Source organism: Pantherophis guttatus, chromosome 2 (assembly GCF_059756535.1).
Source record: "Pantherophis guttatus breed Tessera chromosome 2, ASM5975653v1, whole genome shotgun sequence".
Lineage (NCBI taxonomy): Eukaryota > Metazoa > Chordata > Lepidosauria > Squamata > Colubridae > Pantherophis > Pantherophis guttatus.
This window is the reverse complement of record NC_142064.1, coordinates 55,157,506-55,182,244: the sequence shown is the minus strand read 5'-3', so window position 1 is coordinate 55,182,244 and position 24,739 is coordinate 55,157,506. Positions and strand designations below refer to the sequence as shown.

Genomic DNA, 24,739 nt, shown 5'->3' with positions numbered 1-24,739 from the left:
TGTTGTGTTTGTTTCATTCATTCATCCATCCATCCATCCATCCATTTTTAATTAAATGTATTGGCCATCCAACTCCAGTTGATCCTGGGAGGCATGCATAACTAGAAAAAAACATAAAACAGCTAAAACATTAAATTAGTCAGCTCAGACTAAAACAACAATAAACAACAAAATCAACAAAACAAGAAGGCTCCATTAAATAAATAATAGACATCAACTTCAGGCATGGAACCAAAGACAAGTTTTCAAAGCTTTCTGGAACCCTAGGAGAGAGAGCACTGCCCTTATATTTGAGGGAAGCTGTTTCAGATGGTAGAAGACACACAGAGAAGGCACAATTTCCTAGGTTCCACAAGATGGCAATGTTTAATGGACATGACCTGAAGCACAGCCACTTTGCCGAAATGTATTGGATGGTCAGAAACAATTGGAGACAAGTAATTTCTCTGATATCCAGCCTCTATGCCATACAGGGCTTAATAAATAAAAAAAACAGCACTCTGAATTGGACTGAGAAGCCAATCAGCAGCCAATGCAGTTCGCATAGCAGTGATTATATATATGGACACCCCAAAAGGTGTCCATTACTACTCATGCTATTGGATTTTGAATCAGCTGTAGCTTCTGGATGCATGTTATTCATTGCAATAATCTAAGTGATCAGGACATGAGTGATTGTCAGGAAAGAACACAGCTGGCCTACAAGATGGACCTGTACAAAGATGAACTAAACAGTAGCTGCAACTGAGAAAGACCTCCAAGTTATGCATCTATCTTGAATGAGGAAGAATAGTTCCCTCCAAGATCAAGGATAGCAACATCCCCAACCCAGGGAGTCCACAGCCACTCAAGTCTTGTTAAGACTGAACTGAAGTCTATTCTGTTCCATACAGACCCATACAGCTTCCAGACACTGGGTCAATACATAGTGCCACTTGGGATAGAGATGTAGCATTGTGGTTTTATCATACCTGCAACTTCTGGATTACCGAACCCAGTGGCTTCGTATAGATATTGAATATGAGAGGAGAGAGCAGAGTCCTGAGGCACCCTGCATGTGAGGCGCAACAGACATGATCTCTCTCTCTCTCAACACCGATTAGAACTGACCACCAAGGAAGACAGTGAACCACTAAATCACAGTGCCTCCCACTCCCTAACCCCCACAACCAGTCCAGAAGGATACTGTGGTTGACATTATCAGTTACAATTTCATGTAAAGAGTCAACATAAATGTAACATAAACTGTACTAATGGTACATTTAATTGCTAGAAATTGCTTGGAGAAATGCTGGAAAGTTGGGAAGCTGCCAACAGCTCAGTACTGACTCAACTGTCTCGGTAAACTTGAAATTACTATGCTCTACATAATATGTATACACACACACACACACATACATATACACAAATTGTGTGTCCATGTGCATGTGTTTATATAATGGAAATCAGATACTATTCTATCCAATCATTATTTAGGTTTTCTTTAAAAATTGCCTTCACTTATTTATGAAAAGTGAATAAAGAGAAAACAAGAAAACTGTTGAGAAAAAGACAACAATAAGTGTGCATTTATGTGTGTCTTTGTGAATGTGTAGGCATCTCACACATACTGTATATGAGATATGATACTTAAAAATTAAATTTCAACAGTGTAAAATTACAATATTGAATATTTGAATATTCAATATTCAATATTTGAATAGGAAGTCATATAACATTCGCACAATGAACAATTGGTTGCTAGAAGAACCATCAAAACTATTATCATAGTACATGCATCTTTTTATTTCATCAGAGAGAGTAAAGTATTGGTTGCTTCCAATAATAAGCAATAACCTTCCTCCTGTCCCCAAATCTTTAAAAACTTTTCTATACTATCTCATATACAATATATCACTCTCTTTGTACAGTATAAACAGACAGATGAATGTGAATGTAGGCCAAAGGTGCGTAAAACATTCATGCTTCAAGTTCAAAAGCTTCATTTGAAATTCAGAGCAGGGCCTTTGAATTTCAAACAGGTTACACTGACCACTCCAGAACTGCTTTGAGTTTTGAGTTCAAATACCATTTTTGAGCTCTGCATATTTCTATCAGAGTCAGTGCACCCACTTATTAGGTCCATGTGTTTGGGGGCTTGAAATATTTTGTGCAGTTCTAAATATAAGCATGCACATTCAAACGTTTCACCCCTGGATATCATTTTTTTCTTTATACAGTCAGAGATAAGAGTTTAGGCTAATCTGCAATTTTGGAAATATTTACATCTTTTGCATTAAATTATAAATATGGGATAAAGGTGTTCTGTATTTCCTACATTAAAATGTCCAGTGCCATATTGTTTAGCATTTAATTATCAATCCTGCAAGAAAAGACAATATTACTCCTGGGTTGCCTTTTCTTAACTTTATAGAAATGAAAAGTTAATTAAGCTATGAAAGCATAAAGGAGAATGTACTTCACAAGAAAATAGTCTCACTTTTTAAAATCACACAAATACTTTTCTTCTAGTCCTAAGAAATAAGTTGTTCAGATATGAATAATGAAATTATATAGCTTTCAGAATTATTTCATGAGGCAAACCTCTTATTATGTAACATGGTACAACATCAGCAGAGCTTCTTTATTATGACTTTCATGTTAAAGTATATAATTTGAGATGATTTATATCTTAGTCTTGTAATTTAAAATCTAAAAGAGTGATGTGGGAGGGATATCCACATAAAAGAAGAAAGTCTGTATTCCACTGAAATTATTTGAAAAAGCTCAATGATTTTTTTAACTTCTCGAAAACAGATTAAAATATTGTGCATTTTTATATCAAATAATAACTAATGTTAACTTACCAGTTTAATTGCCACATATTCATTAGTATACAAATTTTTTCCTTAAAAAAATGAAAAACAGGAATGTTAGAATTTATCTCTCTGTATATATATAAGTAAATTCATCCTATTAGTCAAATTATCTTCAATGAATGTATAGCAAAAAACAAAAACATATTTAATAGCTTAAACAAAACTGACGTGCATTAGTTTATAGATCAAAAAACACTAATATAATTCAGTCTTCTGCTTTTTCTTATTATTTCAATGTCTGAACATTATTTTAATATTTTTTACCTATGCTCATAGTAGCTAACAATTTAATGCATTCAAATGTTACCTTATAGTTAAAAAACAGCAATGCATATCTTAAAACATTGTTTTTAATTCTCACTTTTCTTCCATAATGCACAAAAGGCCCTCTCTCTTCCCCTTGTTTCCAGAGTTATATGGAAGCTTCAAAATATGGATATTAGGATTCATAGGAATGAATGAAAGGGGGGCACAGGTGAAGAATTCTCCCATTATGTAAATGGAAGAACAAGCAAGTATATTATCAATATGTACGGTATTGCGCAAAAGTCCTAGGTCACCACCCACTTTGTTTTAATGAATTTTTTGTTCTCTATATTAAGATTCAAATGGAAAATACAGGAAATATGTACAGTTTTTAGAACAAAATGGCTTCTTCAGGCAAAAAGTCAATATTTAGTGTGACCTCCCTTGGCTCTAAGCACATCTTGAACTCTTTTGGGGAGATTGTCCTGAGGTTTTCTGAGGTAATCTTCTGGTATATTATACCTGGCTTCTTTCAGCATTTCCCAGAGTTCGTCTTTAGATTCAGGTTGTCTTTTACTTGTTTCTTGTTCAGGTGATCCCATACTGCCTCTATAATATTCAAGTCTGTGAAGGCCAGTCCATGACTGTCAGCTGTTTTCCTTGCTAAATATGATTTAACTGTAGTAGCAGTGTACTTGGAATTATTATCATGCTGAAAAATAAACCCATTCCCAATCACCCATTCTGGGTGTTTTTCAGAAGGAATGGCATAATGAATTAAAACTTGTCTGTACTTTTCAGTATTCATGATCCCATCAATACAGACAATATTGCCAACACCACTGGCAAAAAATAAAGGCCCAAACCAGGACAGACCTTCTTCCATGTTTCACTGAAGGCCACAAGCACTCATTCCTTCATTTCTGTCCAATTCTTCTTCTCACATATTGAAAAAAAAAATTCAAATTTGGATTCATCACTCCATAATATTCTTTTCCACTGATCCTTACTCCAGTTTTTGTGAGATTTAGCATACCTTAGCCTTTTCACCGTATTCCCTTTATATAAAAGTTTTTTGGCTGCTAACCTTCCATTCCCAATCAAGCTTCTCTGATTGTAAAGGGGTCAACTTGGCATCCTTATGAAGCTGCCAGATGCTGAGCCAGGTCCTTGCTGAACCTCTTCCAGTCTTTCAAGGAAAAAACTATAAGAAACTTCTCATAAGAATTTGAAAGTTTCCTTGGATTTCCAGTCCTTTTTCTGTCCTTGACTTCTCTTGATCTCAAATGTCTGTTGAATAGTTTGAATAGCAAATCTTGAATATCCAGTTTGTTTTTGAGAGTGGCCTTGCAAAAATATGATTTCATGTTTATCACATTCTATGATCTTTGGCATTTTGACTGGAATGATGTGATTGAAAATTGTCTTATTAGCAAACTTCCAAAGAATTACAGTCATACAACATATGTATGTACAATGTAATGCTCAAGCATGTTTTGAACAAACCTGGTGTAATAGACCTTTTTTGTACAGCAGTCATTTTGGCATCAAACAGTAGGACACCTATAGATGTTAGCAATGACAGCATATAGCATTGCATTCCATTTAAGTTTACAGCTGCCATGTGTTTGCTGTTGCTCAAGTTTAGGGGAGGTCACACTACATACTTGCCACTTTGGTCAATGGAAGCTGTTCAGCCGCCCCCTGCTTTTTGTTTTTGAATATTGTATTTTCTGGTTGTGTTCTAATAAGGAGATTGAGACATAATTATGGTCATTATATCATTGATGTAATAATAGATCTAACGATGGTGTAAGACTTTTGTGCAGTACTGTATATTTTGTTATTGTCCCATGATTCTTTATTTAAATGCAGGAATCAAGGTACTGACAGCAACTTGTTCATCTGAAATTCCAACTCTGATTCTGATTTTTTGTATTAACAATTAGAAATAGTTACCTCCATCTCATAGGTAAGAGGTTGTAATTATTGCATGATACAATAACTGACCTCATAGTACTGTATTTTAATCGTCTAAACTTTCCTCCCACTTACAGTAGCTTCACTAAATGATCATGTATTATAATTATGAATAGAAAAGAAGAAAAAAACTGATCCCCAAAAGCCTTTATTATTGCTGATTTTAATTTTATACAACTACGTATAAAATTAGGTTCAATGTCTAGAATCAGGTTCAATGTCTATGTCAGTATTTAACTCTCTTTTGTTTCCTTAAGCCATAAAGCTATAAAGTCCCAAGGAGGTATTGCAGCCCTCAATATTTGAGATTATCCATAGTTTCTTTAAATTATGTATATAGTACAAGTTATCTATCTTTTCCTGTCTAAAAACCTAAGGAAAACTCAGTAATAGCATCCCTGTCACCAGCCTGGCAAGACAATCTGGAGACATGAGGAGACAGAGCTAGCTTCCTTCCTCCCTCCCTCCCATTTCAGCACTAAGAAAGAACACCTCTGCCAGGTCCATGCAAGGTACATGGCAATAACCTGGTCCTCCAAGCTCCAAGATGTGCCAGGACTCTGCTCACCAGAGGACCATCAACTAGATTATGGCTATTTTGAGTCATAATCCAAAGCTCACAAATGCTTGCCTTCTAGGGGGTGCCATCCCCATGGAATAAGTAGCTCCTTTGCAAGGCTACAAACGGTCACTAGAAGAAGACAGTGAGCCATGCCTGGCCTGTGGAGCACCAGCAGGCAGATTGAGTTGCCTATGGGAATATTGGATAGATTGAGACTGAAATAAGGCAGTGTGGGTCGGCAGGAGTAGGCAGCCAAAAGGACAGAGATTGGGGCATACAGAAGTGCACACTGTGGTTTTAAAAGCCAGTAGGCCGCAAATGCCCAAATTATGATTGCATGATTGCAGGGCCACTGCAATGACTGTAACTTTGGTTGTAACTATCATTTGTTTGGTGCTATCATAACTTGGAATTTTGTTAAGCAAAAACTAACTGTATAAAACACATAGCATCTCTACCAGGTCAAAGTAGGAAGTCTTACAATCAGGTTCAATGTAAGAATTCAGCTATTTATATTAATGACTTCTAGGTAAGCAAGGAGGGGAAGAGATATAGAACACAGTAGAAACAAAACAAAAGCAGACTTTTGTAACACTTCATATTGAAGACTGAAGGGAGAGGGAGAAGGAGACCCATGGTATAATGAATAAAGTATTAGACAAACAAAGGGAAGACCCTGGTTTAAATCTGTCTTTAGTCATGGAAGTTCACCGAGTCACTTTGGGTCATACACTTCCTCTCAGTTCAACCCATCAGACAAAGTTGTTATAAAAAAAAATAGGTAACTGTTTTGCTTAGTTAAAAGTGAATACCAAATAAAAATACTAAATTCTACTAGCATATATTTCTTAAAGCAGCTGCATGTTTTCCAGAGATCATGTAACTATCTCTTGATACTGTAATACCAGGTACAGTAGCACATTTAGTTCAGGAAGTTGTAGAAAAGTGCTACATTCAAGTCTGCTATACGCTCTATAGGATCTTTGTGCCTTCAAATCCAAAGTACCAGACCACTTTGAAAATTCTCCACAAAGGTAATAAATAACGGTTCCTCAGTTTTCCATGCAGACCAGCATTCTGCAAAATATTGTGGGGCTTGCAAACCTCTTTTATTAAATAGCCAGAAAGAATTTTTGCAGTAAGATTCCAATATCCCAGTTTTTGTTCAGCTGAGATGACATAAGGGCAATGGTCATGGATATGTGAAAACAATTAAATAAAGAACTGAAACAGACACCAAAGCATCTTATTTCCTGAACTCTGCCTCTAAAGCAAGTTTATGTAATTCATAGTGTCTGATGAAAGTGTTTGAAACAGCTATATGGCAGTCCAACAGTCTACTTGTCAAGTAGAAAGAACCACTGTCAAGAGTAGTTTGTCAAGTAATATATGCAGTATGTATTGAGTTTTTTGCCCTGTGAAGCTTTGTTTGTTGAATTATCATGGCAATAAAATCTTTCCACCAAGGACTCAAAGAAACCAGATGCATTAAAAAATACACCAAGACATTAAAAACTCTTGCTTGTTCTGTTGCATATATCCAGTTTATATCATTCTGGCTCCATTGGTAAGATTTGAAAGAAAGGAAGTTAGGGCCTGGATATTTACAGGACTGCCTGCTGCCACTGACTGCCTCCCACTGACCGATACGCTTCCACAGAGAGGGCCTCCTCAGGGTGTCGTTGGCCAAATAATACCGACTGGCGACTCCCAGGGGGATAGCCTTCTCGGTGGGGGTTCCTGCCCTATGGAACGAATTGCCCCCAGATATATGAAGGATCCCCGACCTCCGTGCCTTCCGTCGTGCGCTGAAGACCCTGTTATTCCAGCAAGCCGGTCTGATGGGACAATAATTTTAATCAGGTTTAAATATGGGTTTTTAATATGGTTTTATAAGGGTTTTAGAATGGGAATTTTAAATTCGGCCAAAATTGAATTATTTTAATATGGTTTTTAAATTTGTTTTATATATTATTTTATTATGGCTGTTCACCGCCCTGAGTCCTTCGGGAGAAGGGCGGTATAAAAATATAATAAAATCAAAAACAAAAATCAAAAACACTTCACTTGATGACTGTCACAACTTATTAACTGTAATAAGTAGTGTCACCACTTGTAATAAGTGGGCTTACTATGGTTGTCAGTAGATGATTACAACAAAATCTTGCAGGACCTGCAAGTTACCATTAGGTTTCCAAGAAGTACTAATTCTTATTTATAAAACCTTATATAGGTTTTGCACACAGTGTTCCTCTGCCCAAGGAGAGATATTCTCAGAAGAATATGCTGATACTATCCCATTGTTATGAGGTGAAGGAAGATGAGACTAGAAAGTAGTTTTTCAACTAGGGCACTTATATTTTGGAACAGACTCCTTGTATAAGTTAGACAGCCCCCACCACACACACACACACACCAGCTTTCCAGAAATTGAAAAAGGCTGCTATTCCAGAGGGCTTTGGAAAAGTTATCGTTCACCATAATTATGGGTTGGGTCTTTTTATTGTTACTGTTGGTTCTGATTTTAAGGTTTTTGTGTTATTTGGGTATTTATTTAACTATTTTCTTACTGTGCATGATATAGCACATTTGGAAGCCATATCAAAAGGTCTTGGATGACATTTAGAAAACCTGTGCATTGACAATATTTACAGTTGTCAATTACAAAAGGCCACACTACTTGGATCCGCACATCCTAGATTTTGGGAAGAATATGATATGTATATGAGCCAATCCCAACTAAAGAACTGGTAGCTGTGATTTCATATTGTTATACAGTACATATAATAATAAGATAATAGCAGGGGTGAAATCCAGCAGGTCCTGACAGGTTCTGGAGAACCATTAACTGAAATTTTGAGCAGTTCAGAGAACCATAGTGGAAATTTTGAGTAGTTCGGAGAACCGGCAAATACCACCTCTGGCTGGCCCCAGAGTGGGGTGGGAATGGAGATTTTGCAATATCCTTCCCCTAGGAGTGGGGGGGAATGGGGATTTTTCAGTATCCTTCCCTTGGAGTGGGGTGGGAATGGAGATTTTGCAGTATCCTTCCCGCCACGCCCACCAAGCCACACCACGCCCACCAAGCCACACCCACAAAACCAGTAATAAAAAAAACTGGATTTCACCACTGGATAATAGCCATAATGTACATCACAGGGAAAGAATTTTTTCTGAAGCATAACTTATTACATCCCTTATTTTCCATGCTGGTTAGGTTAACATTAGGAGCACCTGAGTCTCTGTTGGAGTCTCTGCTAGGATGCTCATGTAGGAAAGGAATATATACTCTCCAGAAGATTTCTGTAAGCAATTCTAACAGACTTCTATCTAATCTGCACCACTGAAAATTATCCCTTCCTTTTAATCCTATAACAACCCTGTGAGGTAGGTTGGATCAGAGACTAAAGTTCACTTGAATTCCATCAGTGATCTCCAAGTTTAGTTACAGACCTTTGAATAAATCAAAGTCCAATAAGTTATTACACTAAAATGACTCTCTGCTTAGTACAAATTTTCTTTTTCACTACAGAGGCAAGAAAACAAAGCGAGCAATAAGAACGAAAGTTAAAAAAAGAAACAGGAATCAAAGGTTGAAAATGAATAGGAAGATAAATTTGCTCAATAAATGGTAAATAAGTAAATGAATTGCTAAATCAAGAGTTTGGTGCATAAGTAAAACTCTCTTGGAAAATGACTTAAATACTGCAAAAATCTGCATATCTTTAGGGCCCTTGTCCAACTAGCTGTTTGCTACTAAATAAATAGTAGTAAACCTAACCTAATCTAATTTCTAAACTTAATATTATATCATCTACTAGTACATCTTGGTTCTGAACAGGGTGGATAAAAATCAATGATTTTTTTAAAAAAAATCAAAAAAATCAGATTTTTTTGATTTAAATAGGATTTTTTTTAAATAAAATGCTTTTTGAGGAAAATATATTACCATCCAAAGGTTATTCCATCATGAAATAAAGATTAGTTTTTTAATTATGTAGAATAAGGCTGTATATGTTTAATTTTTTTGGTAAATAAATTCCATTAATCCATTCACAATGTCATGCTCTTCCAGAGGTTTTTGTAAGATTATTGGGCAGTTTCTCTGCCTACAAGATATTATCACAGATGCTTGGTTTACTTTTGCAGTTCTCAAAACTGAATTTGACTCAGCAGAGATCACATGCCTCTTCTTCACAGCAAAAATGTTATAACATGAGCAGAGTTGAGAAAAAGACCTTAATCCTATTGTTCTACAAACCTATGAATACAGAATCAACCCCTTCACTGCTAAGTTTCAAGAAGTTCAGTGAATAGAATAGAAACAATAGTTTTCTGATTGTTTGGAGTGGAATAGATCTGCACAAGAAGAAAGCGAAACTAAGTGTGAGGAGGAAGGGGCAAGAAGACAAGCAGTACAAAATGAAAGTGAAACTTTCTGAGCACAATACTGCACAGCCACAAACAGACAAGTCTTTGGATCTTTTTGTGTGTATGACCTGAGGTTTATCACATTCTTTCCTTGGAGGAAAAAAACCTGTAAGACCCAGTTTGGCAATATTTTAATGAAGTTCCTTTACCTATCGGAAAGGCAGGCATGCGTGCAAACTGCAAACACTGCAACAAAGAAATGCAAGGCCTGGTGGCCCGAATGAGGCAACATCATGAGAAGTGCTGTGATGAAGATGACCAAAGAAACACATTTGAACAGGCAGGATCTTCAGGTTGGTAAACATTTTTATTGAATCATATTTCTAAAGACTGCCTTGAACTCTCATGTTTGAGCAAAATTATATTTCTTATTATTACTGCATGTTACTGTCATTTGGTACAGTTATGAAGAAAAGCAAATATACCTTTTGGGGCAGTGCTGTGTACAATAAGCAGAAATTGTATAAACAATAAAATAACAGCATTGACTTTTTTGTTTAGGGGAATTCATGGATTCTGGAAACTATCCACCTTCAAGATCACCATCCTCCTGTTCTGCAGTTTCAGAGTTATCCATCCAGGATAGTGCTTCATTAGCATCATCATCATCAGACACCCACAGCCACATATCACTATCACCTAAAAGAAAGAAAAATCCCTTCCCTCCTGGAACCACCATAGATAAGTTTGTGATAAAAACTAGCAGATTAGAAAAAGAATTAATTGATGAAAAAATTGCCCAGTTTGTTTATGCAACGAACTCTTCTTTCCATCTGACTGAAAACCCACATTTCATTAATATGGTTCAGTCACTGAGACCAGGATACAGTCCACCCAGCAGAGCAGATGTTGCAGGGAAACTGCTGGATAAAGTGTATGACAGAGAAATGGAGCAATGTGCAACAGCTCTGGAAGGTAGAATTGTTAACCTAAGTATTGATGGGTGGAGTAATGTCCACAATGATCCTATTGTACGTGCTTGTATAATAACAGAAGAAGGGAAAGTCTTCCTTGCACAAACAATTGATACGTCAGGAAATGCACACACAGCAGAATACTTACAAGAAGTGGCAGTAAAAACTATAATAATATGTGAACAAAAATTCAAATGTCTAGTACGCATTTGGTCACAGACAATGCTGCAAATGTATCCAAGATGAGAAGAAATTTAGAAGAGCAGGAAGGGAATACAAAGCTAATAACATATGGTTGCACTGTTCATTTGCTGCACCTCTTAGCCAAAGACTTAAGTGTTCCAGAAATAAAGACTAATGTTGTTGAAATTGCTAAATACTTCCATAACAATCATTTTGCTGCAGCAGCTCTGAAAAGGACAGGTGGAACCAAGCTAATGCTCCCACAAGATGTTAGATGGAACTCTGTGGTGGACTGTTTTGAGCAGTATATCAAGAACTGGCCTATTCTGATGACAGTTTGTGAAGAAAATCGAGATAAAATAGATACTGTCACGGCCAAAATCCTCAACACTGGGCTTAAGAGAAATGGTGAACATATGCTGAGCATCCTGAAACCCATCTCTGAAGCTTTAAACAAAATACAGAAAAATAGCTGTTTTATTGCTAATGCTGTTGAAATTTGGAAGGAATTGAGTGAATACTTAAAAACCGAACTACACATGGACAGAATTAAATTACAAGCATTAAAAAAACGAATGGGACAAGTACTGTCTCCAGCTCATTTTTTGGCAAATATTGTCAATATCCAGTATCAGGGTCAAAACTTAAGTGCTGAGGAAGAGGAGTTAGCTATGACATGGGTATCCAGCAATCATCCATCTGTAATGCCAACTATAATAAACTTCAAAGCTAACCATTCAAGAAATATATGTTTGCTGAAGATATTTTAAAGAAAGTCACACCAGTGAACTGGTGGAAGTCACTTAAGCACTTGGATTTAGAGACTGTTTAAGTAATGATTTCACTTTTAACAGCAGTAGCTTCTTCTGCAGGCGTTGAAAGAATATTCTCTTCCTTTGGACTCATTCATTCTAAATTGAGAAATCGTTTGGGACCCGATAAAGCAGGAAAGCTTGTTTTTCTTTTCCAGATTATGAACAAAGAAGAAGATGAAGATGACGAGTGAGCTACAGAGGACAGTATTTAAGTTTTTCATGTGTAGGCTGGGCTGACAGTCTAAGTTTCTTAAAATATATATATTTTGTTTAGCCAAATTAGTTAACAAACATGGATGTTTGTTTAAGCAAATAACATATGCTGTAATGTTATTGTTTCAGTTGAATAAATCTATTTAAATTGTTATTATTAAGGTAATGATTAACAGAACAGAAAAGTTGTCCAAATATGAATGATTAACCTATCAAACTGGAGATTAAAAAAACTAATATGAAAAGTTATTATTCTAAAAATCTTCATCTACTTGCATATTAAAGTTATACCAGCAAGAATTAGTCTTTATGTAGAAAACTATGATTTAAATCAAGCCTTACTGACTAGTGATTTAAATCGTTATTTAAATCAGTTCGATTTAAATCAAATCCACCCTGGTTCTGAATGTATTTCATTACATACAAATACATACACACACACACACACACATATAAACATTTATGTTTACAATTTTCCATTGCCTATCACCACTGAGCTGGAACCAATTACTATCTACTAGAGAAATATTGCTTTGAATAGTGTAAATTTGAATAATGCAACCATTTGATGGATTTAGCCCCACTAATCGAAACTTACCTGTCTTCATATCAATATGCTTGACAACTAATGAGTTCCAGCAACATCTCTTTTCCCAGCAACCCCTTTTACTATCATATACCCTGCACACAGATTAAACACATCATTGGAATCCAAGTCATGGTATCAATTTCGTTTTTCCTATGCATGAGCTGTTGTTAGGTAAGTAACTGATTTGCAGTTGTTTTCATCATCAAGTTTAAACCATCACTCCACTATTCAAATTCAAAATTTTCATAATAATATTTTAAATCTAAGCAGTAATGTTATTATAAAGGACAATGCCAGAGCAAAACTAGCAAACAAAAAAAATCTGAAAAAATACATGAACAAGAATATGAAGAGCTGCCAACTTGTTTCCTGCTATTCCTCAGCTTTCTTTTAGAGATGGGTTTCACCTCACTCTGTCTCAGGATCTAGGTCTAGTGGCATATGCATTTCCTTTAATGTTCATTTTGCTGTCAGTTTCTGCTATCTGATTTAATTATCTTAGATCTACCCAGTACTTCTTGTCCTTTCTGTCTTCTTTCTATCTTCTGTCTGACCTTTTCACTAAGCTTTGGCCAATTTGTTAAAAACATTTTTAACAAAGGGCATTTTTGTGTCCAACTAACCATATTTATTTTTTACATGGCAGCTTTTTTTGATCTAACTCTCAACTACATCTCTAAAATGTTCCATTTTCCTAAATTGCTTTTCACCCATCCAAAATAGCACTTTTGACTATTGTTTTTTTCATGCTACAATTTTGGGGGTTTTTTTGGTGAGTGGGTAAGATTATACTCTTGAATAAATCAATTCACTATGTTTTGTAAACATGGTTACAGCTGAGCATGATATGTAAACCAATGATTTATTAAATAAACTGTAGTTAAAACAATACATGGCTTAGAGCAATGTAGAAAATCATACAAAACATCACTCTCAAACTGTTCTCTCATTAGTGTCTGTCTTGGGCTCAATCATGGATCCAAAATTACATTTACTTGCAGAAGTATTTTTCGGAAAACTAAAATTCAAATTAAATTACTATCAGATTATAACTCCATATCACAATCCAACTGAATTCATAATTTCTTAATACATTACAAGGCTAACTTGAACACAAGCTTGAATCATCTAATATATATTTCTTCAAAACAGGCCAGTTAAATATCACTTTTAGTGGAAATTGTTTGGGAAGTACAGTTTAAGATTAAACAAGCAGTATTCTAATGTAGGTTGCCTGATCATTTCTGTTTTCCAGTGGCAACAACTAAAAATTATTCTATTATCTTTTTAACATTATACTCAATATGTTTTATTATTAAGTGTGGCCCAACTGACTATAATGGTTCAACAGATTGTAGTTTAAAATCCCAAGTGAGTGTTATGTGTGAATAACTCCAAAGAGCTAACCTGGTGTTATATATTACTTCCTGTTCAAACATAATATTGGCAGAGCTGTCACAAGGAAATATAAGTTGATCTGATTTTGAATGTGCTAGTGAATGAAATTATTCTTTAGACACATATTGTCTTTAGGAGTTTTTACTGGACTGTTTAGATAAAGAAAGGCTTACCTAATCGTAGCTCCCCAAAATTGCCACAACCAATTTTCTTTCCAACTCTGAAGTTAGGTCCAACCATTAACACACCAGAATTTGAAGAGCTACCTCGTGGATTGTGACTTGAGCGTCCACTAGGCCTTGCCATTCTATCATCCAGTTTGTCTTTGTCTTTTTTTTTATCCATATCAAGTTTATGGTACTCCACTTTGAATGTCTTTCCCCAATCAAGGCAAGCCAAGTCAAATGGGGTAAAGTAGAAATGGAAACATCCTTAGTTAAGTGCTCCACTTAGTTACTGTGAGTTATGAAGCTGCTGCAGGCAGTCACTCTTTGCGTATTCATCCCATTCGCAAAGTGTTTTTCACTGGTAGCTATTAAAGCAAAATCTCAGTAGCTCTTCTATCAGCACCATTTACTGTTTAAAGTGCTTCTGTAACAAAAATAACCATTTATTAAATAATTATGTTGCATATAGCAGAAAATTAAATTTTGTTAAACCAATAAACATTTAATAAAAGCTATTCACAGGTTATTACAATACCTGCTATAAAAAACAGCAATAAAGATACCACAAATAATTATTCAGAATAATGCACACCAAACTGCAATTAAGTTGCAGAAATCCACGTGAGTACAAATCAAAACAACTATACACTATAATATTTGCTCAATCCTAAACTTAATTTCAATCCAGTGTAATCCATATTCAATAACCTATCACCAACACAAGAGGTGTTTTGACTAAATGGAATACTATATAAAATATAAAACAGTTACAGATAATACTTGATTTACCAATGGAATTTCTGTCACTAAGCAATACAATCATAAAGTGTGATGTCATGTGGCCACAATGCTTAGTGACAACAATCCAGACAGTCTCTGTTGCTGTTGTTCAATGAACCCCATTACTCATTAACTAAGGATTCCCCTCAATTTTACCCCTGTATTCTTTTTAGTGAAATATGATGTGAATGTTCTATACAATAAATAAATAAATCCCTCCCCCCCAATCCAATCCATTCCCAACTTGATCACTCACAATTCCAAATCTATTAAGGAACTACCTCCTCTGGAAATCCCCACTTGCCTATCCACTCTATCCATCCTTGCCTTTTGGGCTGCCCATCTAGTTAATACTGCCATCTGCCCTTGTCACTTAGTCCTACAATCACCACCAATGCATTTTTTACAATCCATTTTACCCCTTTGTCTTCATTTTCTTTTGGAACAGATCTTTGGGTATTTCCATTAATAAACAAGTAGTCCTCAGGTTACAACCACTCATTCAGAGGCCATTCAAAGTGAGGGGGACTTGTGATCCTGAAATTTGGCCATCACAGGCCCACAGTCTCATGCTTGTGATCTGGATGCTTGGCAACCAGTTCTCATTTACAACAGCTGCAGGACCCACAGTCAAGTGATCGCCATGTGCAACTTCTGTGCCAGCTTCCCACAAAGTCAATGGGCAAGCTAGTAAGAGATTACAAGTTGCCCCGTCTCTGTCAAGCACAGGGGAAATCAGGAGATTCAGGCAGCTCATATGAGTATAAAGATTTATTGCAAGATTAATTTCTCTACAAGAATCTGACCAACTAGTGGTCAAAGGAAATCAGCAGGAGATAAGAAAGGCACTGAATGAAGGTGGGCAGGATTTAGATCTCTTGCAGGCATGTAGAGACTCTTGACTTATGACAGGTTGATCCCTCCTTTGGTTTCAACCTGGTCATCTCCTACAGGCTCTTTTTCACCCTCTGCACTTCATAATGCCTGCCCACCCATGCTCTGTAGCACCCAGCTACCTGTATTCTGTAGCACCCACCCACAGTACCCACTTGTAACTCTCACCTGCCAGCCTGCTTGCCTGGGACGTCTGCCTCTTCCCACATCACAATCACATGAGGTCCTAGTTTAACACTCTGCGTGATCCTGGGCTTATGACAACAATCTGGACTGTCATCAGTAAACAATGCAATCATGTGATATCATGCTTTACAACTCCATCAGTTGGTGACAGTAATTCGGTTCCAATTGCTGTCATAACCTGAGAACTACCTGTATCTGTTACGAAGTCCCAACTCTCATTAGAGATAAACTCACAGACTAAACAACTAAGCAGCACAATTTGATGACAGGCCCATCAATATCAAAAACAATGAGTCATCAAAAATATGAGTGCAGGTCAAAGTATTTCACCAATGGAAAAGGGAATTTCAGGAATCAAAAATGCTAAACAAATCTGGCTTCTTTTCGTGCTTTATGTTACTATTAGCAATTTGTTAATTAATACTCCTGCTGTTGTTGATTAGTTAAAAGTCTATTTCCTGAAGGTTTTCACTTTAATTGTCTTTCCTGAACTCCCTACAACTACACTTATTATCAAAGAGTCATTTCTTCACCCTTCTGTAAATAAGATAATTTATAAATCATACTCACCCAAGAAAATGTTCCACCTTTTTCATATTTTCTCATCACAAGTTATACACTGTTTTATTTGTGCATGGCATCTGAAAATAAAAATTCAGTCAACATTATCAATAAACATAATTCAGTATTTTAATACACAAAATACTGTAATATAAATACTTCTTGGTGCAATTAATACTTTACAATTTACCCTATCAAATATATGTGTATGCATGTAGGCTGATGGTGAAAAGTACGCTAGCAATGTATTTTGACTGAAAATGTTATTGTGAATATACTTGAGTTTTTCTGACCTTTAGGGATTTCTACTCCTGTATTATTCCACAATAATACATTTAAACCATCCTGGTCACCTTTCTTATCATTAAAACCTGGCATTCATACCACTTTAGGTAGCTAAAGTGATACAGATTCAAAAAGCAATATGGATAGCCAGGAAGCTACAGATCAGTTAGCTTAACAATATTTGAACACTCTTTAAAGAGAGCTATCATCAAGTCACATATCTGCCTGATGAAGAATCAGTATAATTCTTGCAAAGACAAGATCTATACCTTTCTAGGCTTTCAGTGTTCACTAGAACTGTGTGATCCAGCATATTTCATTCTTTCAAAAGGAACATGACTTAAAATTTATCAATTCAAGTGGCTTTCTTATACATTGAACACAGGAATCACTTCATGGAAAAAACAGGATTTTGGGAAGACAGGGTAGTTTAAAATGTTTTCTATTTTTTTCTGGTAATCTAAGCTTTAAAAGTACCATCTTGAGACATACATTATGAACTGCTGTCTCAACTTGGTCTATATACCATACTGAAGTTCCAGATGGTATTTTTGGAATACAGATAAAACAGATATGTGGGAACACCAGCAATGGAATGGAGTATATAGGATATGGCAGTGTGAGGAATTTATGCTTTAATTGTTTTGCTTGCTTTATGCAGGCTCCAAGAACAAAATATTGACACTTTTTCAAAATTCCACCAACAAGCAGAGTTTCCTTGTACAGGTAGTCCTTGGCTTATGTCCATTTATTCAGCAACCATTCAAAGTTATGGCAATACTAAAGGGCCTGACCCATGACTACTATTTGTGACCTTCCCTGTGGCTTCTCACAAGCAAAGTCAAAGGGAAAACCACAGGAAAAATCACAAGTCACTACTTCCCAAGCACCCATTCCCTCCAATGTGCAGCCTCCACTGGCCTGCCTGGGCTCTCCCAACTCACTGCCCCCTGCATTGTCCTTCCAGGGCTGCCCCCAAGCCACCTTTCCTGGGACTCCTGCTGCTTCCCACTTAACAACCTGAATGTCTTGGGGTTATGACAGCAAGCACAATTGCCAGTATTAGTGTTACTAAGTGATGCAGTCACATCACACATTATCACTGCATCATTTAGTGACAGCAATTTTGGTCCCAATTGCTATTGTAGTCTGAGGACTACCTGTATTTGTTATATAGTTAACAATATTATGTTTCTTGGTTTATTGTATAATAAAAGTGAATACAAATAATTATTGTTTAGCATATATAATTCTGCTACAAATTGCATAGATATTTCATGCAACTAATGTTTTAAAAAATACTATTATAATTCCATTTTAGTTTGTGGTAAAGTAGGACTACTTACAATAAAATCTGAATTGACTTGGTAAGTTATAACACAATAGTTTGAGCAAAAACAGAAAATTACAATAATAAAAAGTGTTTGTTCACAAACAGATTTATACAAAGAACTATATTGGGACCAGTGCCTTTTAATATAAATGAAGTGTGGGTAAGAATGAATTGTTGCAGATTACACTGTTTACAGTGGTGAATCTAAAATAACTACAAAGAACTCAAACAGCTTTTTCAGCTCATGATAGGCAACCAGAAGGCAAACACAAATACAATTCAATGTAAGTACAAAGAGTAGGGGATAGGATAACCATAATATCATATATACTGAGGAAGTCCAAAGATGATATGCCTAGTGATATTTTACATTGTATATAATTTCGGGAAACTAAAATCAGGAATCTCTTTTCCCCTTTTGTGCAACTGGATACAGATTTGAGATTCTAAGTAAGTCAATTGGAGGTGCCATTCACTTATAGTTAATATAATATGTGGCAACCAGTAATGGAATATTCGTTTCACAGGAAACAAATAAACAAAAATATACTCCTTCCTCAAATTAATCACAGTACTGAACATTTCTCAGTGTTTTCTATAACCATTCATTGTTTGGGAGTATAGAGTGGGGAGAGGGACCTTTGTGAAGCTTTGACCTTATGGCCTGTGGTGCTTTCCCCAGTTTAGGATGAACAAATTATATTCAATACAATTATACAAAGCCTAAAGACCTTCAACATTTTTTCAGCTGGAGGTGGGGTAGAACATTAAATCAGACTGTTTAAACTTTGTAACTGCTGTCTTTGTTACATTAGTTGCTATGCTTTCAAATGTTCATTCTAACAATCTGAACATTCTAAAATAATGTGTAACATTTACAGTACAATCCTGTTTGTTTGCTCAAAAGTTAACACCAAAGTTATGACTACAAATGGATAGGATCGCATATTTTAAATTACATACATCATCAAAATCATGATTTAAAATCCTTTTATAACCCAAAGAATGTACTAGTAAAAGAAATGAAAATGTCACAGGATAAGATTTTTTCAAAATATGTTGTGTTTGAGACAAAAAAAAAAACAAGTTCAAAAACTTTTTGAAAATCTTCTAGGATACTATGTATTTTACCCTTAAAATTTTATGCTTGTAAAATGAATAAAATAATAGAATGGATTGTATTAGTGTGTTCTAAATATAGAACTAATCCAATTTTCTAGTTTTAAATATCCTATTAAATATTTCCAAACAAAGCAAATCCACACTACATTATACAGCAAATTCAATTCAAAATGTTAATCATTCATTCTTTAGACAGTGGTGCTTAAGTTTATTAAGTTTATGAAAAAGTTCTATTTTGGTCTTATCCAACCAAGAGGATTTGGAGAAAGAGGGTATGAGATATGTGGGATCACAGAGTGGCCAGGAAAAGAGGGCACAAGCAGCATGTGATGAAATGTGTGGATGATTTGGGTCAGGTGTGTCAAACCCACTCACATCGCGAGCCATATTATGACATACTGCGATGTTTTTTGCCTTTGTGGAGCTGGGGTGCGTGGGCCGTATCCGGCCTGCAAGCCACCAGTTTGACAGGCCTGATTTGGGGGATTGAGGGGAAAAAATGCTGCCTGGGAAACAATCAGATAAGAGAGAGAGAGAGAGAGAGAGAGAAGGGGGGGGAGAGAGTGAGAGAGGGGTGTGTGTCCCCAATGGATTAACGATTAGAGGAAAAGTCAGGACCTGACCTAACTGATCAGGTGGTTTTGAGTGCAAAGTTCAGAGTTGTAAGATTCTGCTAATGTAGCCTCTCAATAAAGTAGAATTAATTCATCTAGTCAGGTTTTCTCGCTAGTTTAGGACTGATATAGATGGATCTATCTGGTTTAGGGCTGACATGTTTCCTCTCTGGAAGGGCTGATATTGTGCAACTGCTGAAAGGTCAGGGAAAGAAGACACAGGGTGTGAAGAGTGAAAGGGAAAAGAAAGGTGTGATGCATGGGAGCAAAGAAAGGCGAGGGAGGTTGGAGACTTAACAAAGCAACTTGCAAGCTTCATTGCTTAGTGGTTTACCCACCGACATTGCTTGTGGGAAGCTGGCAGGAAGATCACAAATAGTGATCACATGATTGTGGGACACTACAATGCAAACTGGTTGCAAAGTGCCCAAATTTTGTTCATGGAGTCTGTAACGTAACTTTATAACTAATGGTCATACATCAAGGACTATATATGTAGCTTTGATTGATTTTCCTAAATAAATAAATGGACAAGTATGTTTTGTACTCACTTAATTGGGTTATTTTAGGATATGTAGAAAACATAATTTTTAGGTTATATTTATGCAGAAATATTGAAAATTCAAAAGATTTCACAAACTTTTAAATACCACTGTATATCAATGATACTTATGTTTGCAGAATAGCCATTTTATATTAAGGTCATAGATTAATACACAAGTAAAAGTGCCACTATTGCCTACATTAGATGGAACAAATCCCAGTGAAATAGGAGAGGGGAAGCTCTTATAACCAATTTAGGCTTTATTATAAAACTCCAGAAAAACTAAGAAATTCTCTCTGATAATCTACAGAATTAACACTTAAACCTCAAGAGGTTATTCATATTCTTTAGTATACAGTCCATATAATTATTCATGTTTCTGAAAATGTTTCTAAGAAACATTTTCAAGTTTAGTCCCCCCCCCTCCCGATTAGTACAGTCCTAACTAGTCTTTTAAATTGGGATAGGCTATTAGAATTAGCCATCAAAATGTAAAGATATCATCATTATGTCTTTTCTTCAACTATTTTTTTTACAGTACAAAAGGTTTTAAAACAGTAAAAAATCACTCAACTCAATGTAAAATTTTATGAATCAGGCAGGGCAACTCCACAATAAAAGCTTCATTGGAAAGGTTCATTTTGGTCAGTGAAGCAAAATTACTTCATTAGGAAAAGACACTCTAGTTCCTCAACAGTCCTTTTTGTTGTTTACATTAAAAGAACTTATGTAAAGAAAAAGGAGTAATCTTCTTTAAAGCTTATTCCTTAATTGCTTTAAATATAAAAACTATTGAATAAATCTCCATAGCTCCTTCCCGGAACAGCTACTCTATTCAGAAACTGCATAACTTTTTTTGTTTGTTTGTTTGGGAAGTAATGATATACTGAGATCTCCCAATAGTGTGATAGTTGAACATTATGATTTTTTTTCCTTACAAATCTTATTAGTCATGGTAAAGAGTGGTGCATAATCTTAAGAACAGATACTGTATGCTGCTATTTCAAGGGGTGAGAAAACTGGTAACCAAAATGTAACATATCTGAGGTTGATCTGAGAAACAGAGTGGGGTAGGTTTTGAAGTTTAATGGTTTTCTTTAGAATACACAGTAGCTTTCATGTGTTTCCGCTTCAAAATGAAAATAAACTTTATAAGGATTTGTTATGGTCACCGGTAGCTTCAGGGGCTATAGGTTGTCATCCTGTTTTATTTAAACTATATTGCAACAACAAAAATAGAATAATTGGGATGAGCCCCAATCCTGCAATCACACAACACTGAAAATATGAATAGCTTTTTGAAACACAATTTTCTCAAATATATTATTTGTATGTATTTTTCAAAGATCACATATCACGATAGAACACTTTATTTTCAAAGACTCTGAAACTAAAAAATAAACCATATTACAATGAAGCAATACAAAAGCTACATTAATCATGATTTACAGATTCATTTTAAGATTATTATAATTTTAACTCAAAAGATATGCAACATAGCATCCTCCATATATTTTGGATTTCAACCTGCATGAATCCCAACTACAATGAATAGTAGGATTATGAGAATACTAGCCCACATTAGGACGACAACTTTGTGACCAAGAAAAAGGTCTGAACTACATTCTCTGGTTATTTTTGTGTTTCTGATTCTGTAACAACTGAATGTCTCTAATAAACAGGTTTTCTAGGGGAGGAAGTATTTGAGCATTTAGCGTTTTTTAAATCAGAGATGGGGAATCAATATACCTCCTAGATAATATTAACAATTCCCACCAAGAATGATGGGATTTGTAGTTGGCATACCTGAGCTAGAATATTCACCATTTTTCTTCTACATTATGATGAACTTCTTGAATTAGGATTGATAATGAGAAAAACAGTGATCAGACTGGCAAACAGAAATATTGTGCCTTAATTAAATGGAAAGCATTATTACTAATGTTTTGCTTACAATAAAAGAGTCAATTACTATTTCTCAGCCTAACTTCACACATTTAGATTATACATGGACACTATAGAATCAGACATTTTTTTAACCCAAATACCAACAGGATCAAATAAAACATACATAAAACCCAGATCGATATCAGATGTCAAATACCCTGGGAATTAATAAGGAAATGTTTATACAAACAGCTTTTTAATTTTTTAAAAATATCATCCAGTAGAGATGAAGTCTCCACTCATCATTCACAATATTGGTGCCACTACTGAGAAGGCGGTCGACCTAACCATCTCCAGCAAGCCATCCATTTTTCAGCTACTCTTACTATAAGCCCACAGATGATAAACAGAGATCCCCGTTAATAACATAAAGTTTTTCTTTACGTGAGACAAATCTGTAAAGGGTTTTATATGTTAAAAGAGACACTCTGATTTTGACTCAGGTAGCAATGGGAAACTAGTGCATATGAGCCACTCCATGCTTCCAATGGAGAATGCGAGGCAGAATTCACCACAGAATTCCTGAATCATTGCAGTTTCTGGATTATTTTCAAAGGTATCACGCATGTAAAGTGTTTTACAGCAAACTATTCATAAGGTAATGAATGAGTCCGTTTAGCCCTAACCAAGAAATATGAATGCAGTAGAAAAAGGAATACTTCATCACCAGTCACCTGAACTATCAGACTACAGGGAATCAACAAGTACCCCCAGTCCATCCACAAGCCTTTTTCAGTGAGTTTGAAATCCCATATGCATTGAGATTAAATAATTTGGTGCAATCAAATGATAAGAAGAGTTATTGTGGTTTACAAATCTTGAGTTATATATTACTTGTTCATACTTATTCAACGGATCAGATGAAACAAGGTCATGATTAATGCTATGTAAATCCAGCCATATTGTAAATATGTATATATTTTTTCATTTTTGCTTCTTATAATTTACCAGTCTATACTCATAAAACAGCAACATGTATCAAGAAATGCCAGAAGCTTTGACAATGCTGATTATATATTTCAGAAGTGGGGCTGAAATCAGTTGCCACCTCTGCTATCAAAACAGAGTTATTTGTTTTATGACAAAATTACACATATTTTTAAAATAGATAAAAAATGTGTAACAAGGCTAAACAGAAATTTAATCAAGCATGGAAATAGGTTCTTCAAATCCTATTTTAGGCAATTTTCCACCTAGTATCAAGTTTCTCTCTGAATAAAGAAGGAAAACTTGCTTCACTCTATATTAGCAGCCTTTACAAAAATCATAACTGATTGTTACATCTAGCCAGCTCATAAACTCAAGAGTTTATTCTCACCCGCAGAAAAGTTTTTGCTTATGCTACAACCAGTGTTTCCCAACCTGGGCAACTTTAAGATGTCCAGATTTCAATTTCCAGAATTCCCCCATCAGCTGGCTAATTTTCAAGCTTTATTAAATTTCTGATTAGCCTTGTTAAAACATGGTTGACTGGGGAATTCTGGGAGTTGAAGTCCAGACATCATAAAGTTGCCAAGGTTGAGAAACACTACTTGATATACACAATCTAAAATACAGAATACCCTAGCAAGACTGAATTGTGTATTTTCCATACACATTTGTTAAAATCATTCTATTCTTGAGCAAGCTAAGGACATTCTTTCTATTTTCTACCCCCTGAAGAACATTCAAAATTAAAAACGTAATTCAGAATTCCACAGAAAGGTTTGTTTACAAAACATGGCTTACATAGACAGTGCTAAACAGTCAAAACCTTTGTTAAACTTTTTTCATATAGCAAAGAGCAAAGTATTAATGCATAAACTGTTATACCCTAACTTTCCAAGAACTGTAACATAATTTAGCAATAGACATGCAAGACTCTCTAAAGTTTGTTTCATACAAATATTTTAACAAAAGTTAATCAGAGTAACCCTGATCTAATGTACGTGTATAGTATATTTCTGAAACTTTTGAGTTTTCATAATCTAAACATGAGAACAGTATTTTATGAGCACATTATGATCCATCTATTAAAAACATGAAAACAGTTTTAGATTGCATCATATATCCAAATCTTGAAAGAAATTGTATGATCCGCTGTGCGGATCTGGATGGGGAGGAACAGGCTTCGACTC

General features: G+C 35.5%; 1 protein-coding gene across 8 annotated transcripts in view; it reads right to left on the bottom strand.

The window, feature by feature from the left end:
• The window catches only part of CSNK1G3 (casein kinase 1 gamma 3), a 67,255-nt gene that overhangs the window by 39,430 nt on the left and 3,086 nt on the right, over positions 1 to 24,739 (bottom strand). For 6 of the 8 annotated variants that reach the window (XM_034409974.2, XM_034409973.2, XM_034409970.2 and 3 more), the window contains exons 3-5: positions 16,787 to 16,857; positions 14,363 to 14,780; positions 2,847 to 2,887 (exon numbers count right to left, since the gene is read on the bottom strand). In XM_034409974.2, the coding sequence (XP_034265865.1) occupies positions 2,847 to 2,887; positions 14,363 to 14,534 (213 nt within the window). In that variant the 5' untranslated portion in view covers positions 14,535 to 14,780; positions 16,787 to 16,857. Of the gene's footprint in view, positions 1 to 2,846; positions 2,888 to 14,362; positions 14,781 to 16,786; positions 16,858 to 24,739 lie in introns of those variants that run through there. The other 2 variants (XM_087886016.1, XM_087886015.1) reach the window with 2 other exon arrangements.